This window comes from Chrysochloris asiatica, unplaced genomic scaffold (assembly GCF_000296735.1).
Source record: "Chrysochloris asiatica unplaced genomic scaffold, ChrAsi1.0 scaffold00047, whole genome shotgun sequence".
Taxonomy (NCBI): Eukaryota; Metazoa; Chordata; class Mammalia; order Afrosoricida; family Chrysochloridae; genus Chrysochloris; species Chrysochloris asiatica.
The window spans coordinates 18,632,932-18,640,578 of NW_006408565.1; the positions used below are offsets into that span (position 1 = coordinate 18,632,932).

General features: G+C 44.9%; 1 protein-coding gene across 2 annotated transcripts in view; it reads left to right on the top strand.

Annotated features, from left to right (window-relative positions):
* The first annotated feature begins 609 nt into the window (after positions 1–609).
* Positions 610–7,647, top strand: part of HP1BP3 (heterochromatin protein 1, binding protein 3) — a 53,561-nt gene continuing 46,523 nt past the window's right edge. Inside the window, exons 1-2 of one of the 2 annotated variants that reach the window (XM_006862348.1) lie at positions 1,253–1,270; positions 7,210–7,405. In XM_006862348.1, the coding sequence (XP_006862410.1) occupies positions 7,310–7,405 (96 nt within the window). In that variant the 5' untranslated portion in view covers positions 1,253–1,270; positions 7,210–7,309. Of the gene's footprint in view, positions 715–1,252; positions 1,271–7,209; positions 7,406–7,647 lie in introns of those variants that run through there. The other variant, XM_006862349.1, reaches the window with a different exon arrangement.

The window sequence follows — 7,647 nt, forward strand, 5'->3', positions numbered from 1 at the left end:
AACGGAGAGCTGGTGCGGCGCTACAGGACAAACACTGCACTGTTAACCACAAGGTGAGAGGTTCAAACCCATCAGCCAGCCGCTCCTTGGAAATCCTGTGTTGTAGTTATGTGTTGGAATCGATTCGATGCCATTTAACAACTAAAGGTAAACAGGAGTCCTGGTGTGGCGCTGTCGGTTAATGCGGCAGACTGCAAAACTGTTTGAAATGCAAGGTCGGCGGTTCAAGCTCACCAGTCACTCCTTGGAAACCCTATACAGGGTCGCTATGGGGCGGAACCGATTCGACGGCTCCTAACAACAAAGGTAAACCGGTCGCTAAAGTGGACACCCGGCTGCAACCAGGTACTGAAGTGGAGAGCGGGGAAAGAAAAGGGTGAGGCGCCGCCCTCGGAGGACACCGAAGTCTCCCGGACCATCCTAACTGGAAACATGCTCCGGCTCGGGCGTCCTCCGTCAGCGCCCTCTCGTGGTCCTGTGCGCCTGTGCAGGAAGGCACGGCTCGTGCGCCCCTCCCGCCAGCTGCGAACGGGCGCGCGCGGGCGGGGCGGGACAGGCGCGGGAGCGCGCGCGCGGGGCCGCGTGCAGGGGGGCGGGGCGGCAGAGCTCGGCGGCTGGGCCTGGAGGACAGCGGCGCGGAGGCGACGAGCGGCAGCGGGAGCGGCGCTAAGAGGCCGTGAGGGACACAGGCGCCAAGAAGGAGGCAGCGCAGAGGTAACGCAGGGCAGAACAGGCGGGCGAGGAGTGGGCGCGGGCTCGTTGGGCCCCGAAGGCGAGTGGCGGAGGCCGCTCTCCCGGGGCGCCGACGCCGCTCCCGGAGAGGGGGCGGGGCGCCCAGGGCCCCGGAGGTGGCGACTTTTGTCTGCCTGCCTTGGCCGTTCCGCCTTCCCTGCACTAGGCCTCTGCGCTCTAACCCCGACCCCTCGCGTTGACCCCTCCTCCGGGGTCCTCCAGCGCGCGCGCGCTCCGGCCCTTGTTTTGTTTGGAATTGGGGGTGGAGGGGAGAGTCTACCCAAGCCTCAGGACCCCGCGCCGTAGCGCGCCTGCGCTAGCGTCTTCCCGCCGCACCCCAATTGGCTGAGGGCGTGCGCATGCTCAGGAGCCCCGGCGCGGTCCCGGTGCTCGCCCCCGCCCCTCCCCTTCAGCCCTCTTTCTCAGAGCGTCTCGGAGCCGGTTCGAAAGATGCCGGCGGCGGTGACTGGCTGTGGCGGACCCGCCCCCCGGGGTCTCCGCCCCCGCCGCCGCCGCCGCCATTACGGAGCTCCCAGTGGTGAGTTAGTGGAGTGCTTGTTGCTCGCGGTCCGCAGCTTCTGGCGCCGCATAGACGGGCGCAGCCCGGGGCTTCGGATCGGTCCCCGGGTCGCGGCCATCCCTGAGCGGAAGCTTTGGGCTGTCACCTCCCCTGGTGTCCGCTTTGTCTTCGTCTTGTTTCCGCTCGTACCCTGGCCCCAGCCTTCTTCTCACTCGCCACACTGGCCCTGTCACGTTACCTTCCCTGTCTTTGTCTCGCTCCTCTCATTGCGCTCTCCTCGCGAGCTGTGGGTGACCCCAAAAAGGCTGAGCTGCTGCTGCTGCGATTGGCGACTTCCCCTTCCCTGTCCCGCGCGGCTTCCTTAGAACTTGTTGCTCCTGGCACGCAGACGCAATGGTTTCCTTATTAGACTGGCCACTGTTAAAAGTGTGAATAGGAGCTTTAGTAAAGACCTGGAGGCGAGGGTGGGGTGGGGTGGGGTGAAGACCCGAATCTGAGTTAGGATAGAGAATTGACCCCTATCAGGGACTGAGGACAAGTCAACTTTTTTGCGACCCGGTGGCGCAGTGAGTAAGCGTTCTGCTGCTCACAGAAAGGTTGGTGGTTAGAACCTACCCAGAGCGCTGCGGGAAAAAGACCTGGTAACCAGCTAAAGATAGTTGTTAAGGTCGGTGGAGTCGGTTCTGGCTCATAGGGACCCTGTATAGTGTTTCCGAGACTATAACTCTTAACAGGAGCAGAAAGCCTAATCTTTCTCCCGTGATGCAGCTGGTAGATTCGAACTCCTGACCTTGCAGTTAGCAGCCCAACTCGTAACCCACTAGCCTACCACAGCTGCTACTGCTAAAGGTTGTTGTTGTTAAGTACCATGGAGTCAGTTCCAACTCATTATGACCACCCTGTATAGGATTTATGAGGAGGGACTGATGAGTTTGAGCCAGCGACCTTGCTATACAGTCCTTAGCCTACAGCTCCTCACACCTTAACTCTCTGGTAAAGATTGTAGCCTAGGAAACTACATGGGAGCAGTTCTACTTTGCCATTTAGGGGCACACTGTCAGTAGGAATCCACAACAACTCAACAACATTCTCCTGCACAAGGGGAAACTTTCTCCCATTCCCCATAAATCCTCTCAGGCTTTCTGCGTTTTCATTACATTGACACTTTCCAAGAATCCTGTTAGAAATATAGAATCCTCGTGTGGTGCTGTAGGACAAGGCACTACTGCTAACCAGAGGGTCGGCAATTTAAACCCACCAGCTGTTCTTTGGTAACCCTCTCCGGGGTCACTAGGAGTGGCAATCCACTTGACAGTAACAGCTGCAACAACATTGGATACACATCTGGTAATTCACCTTAGACTTGATGAGCAAGCTGTCTTGTCCTGAGGAAGAAAGATGAGGCTTCCTCCACTAGTTAAGATTTACAGCCTCAAACCCTATACTGGGCACAATGTGTTGGAACCTACTCTGGCACTTATCACAACAAGCACTTTGTCTTAGAGTGAAACTGGATGTTAGTAGTGTCACTTTGAAAGATACATTAATCCCTATCCACCCAAAGCATAAAGCTATTGGCACCTTTTTGTTTCCTTTCAAAAGTTTAGTGTGATTGTTATAAAGTAGAAGTAACACTTTAAAATTTTGTTTAAGCTTACTTGGACGATTGAAGCATTGGTGGAGGAAGTAGCCTAAACTTTTTAATACATACTGTCTTAAGTTACATTGTGATTGGACCCAAAATACACACTAAATTCTTACTGATATATAAAAATGTAAAGGAGAAAAAATCAGATGGCAGTCACAGTACAGGGCATACTTTCTGTGACATGACCCATTATGTGTGAATATACTGTAAAGATTTTAGAATGGTAACAATTTGAGATATTCAGTGGGTACATAACTTGTAACATGATATGTCATGTATTTTGCAATGAAATACTTTACCCAAAATGCATGTTATTAGCAATACCAATACATTAAAGTAGTGTTAGAGCCTACTTATTTTTCTCTTGCTCTGTATACTCTGAAGAAAATAAATTTAAATTGAAGTTTTGGACTCAACTTGTACTGCCTACATTAAAACAATTTTAAGCATCTATCCTTAGGAAAAGCAAATCTTTGTAGTGTTAAATTAAAAAAAAAAAAAGTCGAGGACCATATAAACCAAAGGTAAATTCATATTGATTGGGGTACATATTGTTGTTAAGTGCTGTTGAGTAGGTTCTGACTTATAGTGAACCTGATAAGGTTTCAGGGAGTGGTTGGCAGGTTTGAACTGCTGACTTTGGATCAAACTGACCTTGAGGTCCAGTGCATTATCCTGCAACGCCACACCTAGGACTTCTTAGGACATATTAGAATCCAGGTAAAAAAACTGATTTGTTAAATTTCATTAATTTATTTTCTTTCATGTAACAAATATTTGTTGAGCACCTATGTTGTGCCTAGCATAGTCTAGACACCAGGGATGCTGCAGTGAATCAGCCAGAGAAGATTCCTGTAGGAAACAAGCATGGCAGCCTAAAAACCTGTTCATTTACAAGTGCAGCAACAAAAAACTTAGTTAATAAATACATAGTGATTTTAAGGCATTGTGAATTACTGAGTCCTGGCCTGGTGCTGTGGGATAAAGCACTAGACCACAAGGTTGGTGGTTCAAACTCAACAGCTGCTCCTTGGAAACCACAGAGTTGCTATGAGTCGTAACCAACTCGATGGCACTTAACAACAATTGCAAGACCAGTGGTTCAAACCCACCAGCCATACCACTGGAGAAAGAGGAGGCTAGCTGCTCATCTTTAAAGATCTACAGTTTTGGAAACCCTATGTAGGGTCTTTGTTTCAGAATTGATTTCATGGCAGTGGATTTAGGTATTTGGTTTATAGTTTTGTAAACACCTCATAAAGAATTGTGAGTTTTTTGAATAACTTATAAAGTGTTGTTGCTGCCATCAAGTTGGTTCTGATTCCTGATGACCCCATGTGTGCAGAGTAGAGTTATCGAAGGCTATGGCTCTTCAGTAGCAATCACCAGGTCTGTCTGCTGTGGTGCCTTCTGGTGGGTGAATTGCCAGCGTTTTGATTAACGGTTGAGTGCTTACTCATTTGTGCTACCTAGGGACTTCACCTGTTAACTAATCTGCCATAAAGAAAGGGCTACAGATTTAAGTTTTAAGACCTTCGCTAAGGAAAGTCAGAGATGAGACAAACAGTTTTTAATTATTTACTGTAAATAACTTAATGATCCCAAGAAAAGCTGTGTGTGTTTGGAGAGAGTATAGTGATGGTGACAGTAGCTGGAAGTGAGACAGTTGTTGTTAAATGCCGTCAGTTCCCTTCCGACCCACTGTGACCCTGTATAGGGTTTCCGAGGAGCCGCTGGTGAGCTTGAACTGCCAATCTTGCAGTTCAAACAGCTTTGCAGTCTGGCGCATTAACCCACAGTGCCACACCAGGGCTCCTCAGAGAAACCCTGTATATAGGAAAGAATAGAGCTCTGCCTCATTTTGGGCATCCAAGGCTATAGGAGTCTGTGGAAGAATCCTGCCACCTCTTTGTCCCAAACTGAACAGTTAGTAGGTTACAGCTGCTGACCTTTCCGTTAGTAGTCTATACTTTGACCGCGACACCACCAGGGCTCCCGGAGAAATGGATAGTAAATGGAAATTTTTACGTAGAATGTCAAGATTTTTTTTTTTTTTTTTAGATTGGATGCATCCTGGAAGATTGGTAAACCAGTTCATTTCTTGGCTATCCAACCTAAGCATGCTTCCTAATTTAAACTCATTCTTGTCCTTAGATTAATGATGTCTTTATGGACCATGTTGCCCTGATTTTAATTTTTTTAGTCAATTTTTATTTTATGTGTTCTCTCTCAGGAGCCGCGTAGAACAGTGGTTATGTGCTCGCCTGCTAATAGCAGCCACTCCACAGGAGACGTCTGCTTCTATAAAGACCTATCAGCCCAGGCAGCGCTTTGGGGCAACTCTACTCTGTCCTATGAGCTACTGAGTTGCATTAACTCAGCATCAAAGGGTTGGGTTTTTTTGGTTAGTATCTTCCCCCCCCACCTTTTTTTTAGCTGAGTACCATCTAAATGGATTGTGTTTGTTTTAATTTTGAGTAATTAGTGAATATTATAGAGTATACTGAAAAGGTTTTGAAATTTTCCTCAATATTTTATTTACGGGAAAATATTTTTTATCTGTTTTTTTGAAAAATATATTTTTAAAGATAGCCATGAGCAATGAAGATTTTCCTAATTTCAGAGTAGCGTTTTCAATTTAGATGGTTTTAATCATGGGTTACAAAGAATGCAGTTCACTTACTTTACCAAGATTGTAGGTAGTGTTACGATAGTTTTATTTATGTATTGTTTGCCTGTTTAAAAAAAATCAGATTTTTTTGTTTTGTTGTTTTTAAATTATCGAGGAACATCATTGACTATGGAAGTACTATCAGAAGGGTGATGTAAACAGTTAACCTCCCCAGCAGCTAACCAAAGGTGGCTTGGAACAAAGTCCTGGTAGTCTATTACTCTCCCCCAACCGATCCCCCCACCCTAAAAAAAAAAGGTCAGCCACTGAAACCTCTTATGGGGCACAGTTCTACTCTGTTCTGGGGACACCGTGAGTCAGAGTCGGCTTGATGGCAGTAGGTTGGCTAGTGCATGAACAAGTAGATTTATGTATTAAAATTATACAAGATGTAGTTTTCAATTTCGCAAACCTAAATAAATACCCTTAAACCCGTGGGGCTCTTTTCGAAGTTTAGAAAACAGTTACTTTTATTTCAGTATTATACAGTTCCTTAAATCTAATTATTATATGAACAATCAAAGTAGTTCTTGTAACAGTTACTTTTTTAAGTGTTATGGGTATTAATTCACTATTAGTAATAAGCTTTATTGCATTTTCCTGTCTTGAGTTGTTTCAGCTGCCATTCCTTGCAAGTCTGGTGGTATCCATGTTACTCATGTAAAAAGGTTTTCCTTGTAAACATGGAAGCATTCTTTATTGCTTTTTGTTTTGTTTTTTTAATTGTGGTATGGAAATGTTGTTACCTGGTAGGTTGAAAGCCTTTTACATTGCTAAGTAGAAGATGAATGGACTACTTTAACTTCAGTTTTCTGTTAATTGTTCATTATCTGTTAGTTGTTCAGATATCTGAATATTTAAATGATCTTTTTCTTGTACTGAGGATTTTTGTTGTCAAATGTCATTGAGTTCCATATGAGGCTTTTGGAAGAAGGAAGTGTAATCAGGTAAATTTAGGTGACTGTATGAGTTTAATCTTTGCTTATTTAACCCTGTGATTTTGAAACTGTGTTAGTTTTGCTTATATTAAAAACATGACAAATAAGGTCTTAGAAGCATAATTCTAATTCTCCTAGGTGTTGGCCTAGATTTGTTTCTTTGGGTCTGGAGGCTCTTAAAGTGTCATACTTTCAGCAATATTTTTGCCCTTGTACTTTCTGTTAATAGAAAAACAAATGACTTTTCTATTGGAGATAGAGTTCAGTTTATAGTTAACTTTCCTGGCCCCTTTGAGAATAATAACAGTAAAAGTCTCTTTTTAGTAAACTGACATTTGTCTAAATACTTTTTAAAGTAAACTATTCCTAAGTGTCCTTATTCTATCCTTTCTAAGTTTCTTATGGCAGCAGGAGGGGAGGGGATTTCCTAAGAGCTTTCTTGTTATTGTTGCTTTTGTTCATGGGGAAGGTGCAGCAGCTGCTATGGCTTGTGCGTTTGTCTTAGTCGCTGCTTTACATAGTCTGTGTTTTGATAGTGATTTTATTTTTCTGAATAATAATTGACCAAGTCATCTGTCATATAACATAAAAGGTTTATAGTTATGTTCTTTTTTCCCCTTATGGATGTATTATCAAATTTAGACGTTTAGTTTAGTCTTGTTTTTGTTAATCTTCACACCAGGTCTTTTCTGTGCTTTAGGTTGACTCTTCACCACACTGAGACCACTAGGAAAAATCCTTGTGGTTAACAGCAGAGGCTTCAGAGTGTAACCTGTACTCGGGCCTAGAAATTATTTTAAATGGCGACTGATACGTCTCAAGGTGAACTCGTCCATCCTAAGGCACTCCCACTTATAGTAGGAGCTCAGCTGATCCACGCGGACAAGTTAGGTGAGGTAGGGGCTGACGCATTCTTGAAGCTCACTCTTGGATCAGTCCCTGACTTCAGGCCCTTCTGGGTACTTCTTGGTACATTTTCCTTCCCCTATTTTGGGGAGCCTGGGTTGTAAATCTGAAAAATCAAATAGATAACAAAGGCCTTTCCATCTACCCTTTACCCTAAAATTCCTGAGAAAACCTCCAATCTTTAAATATATTGCAAATCAAGTATAATTATTTGTTTCCATTTGGACTTTTA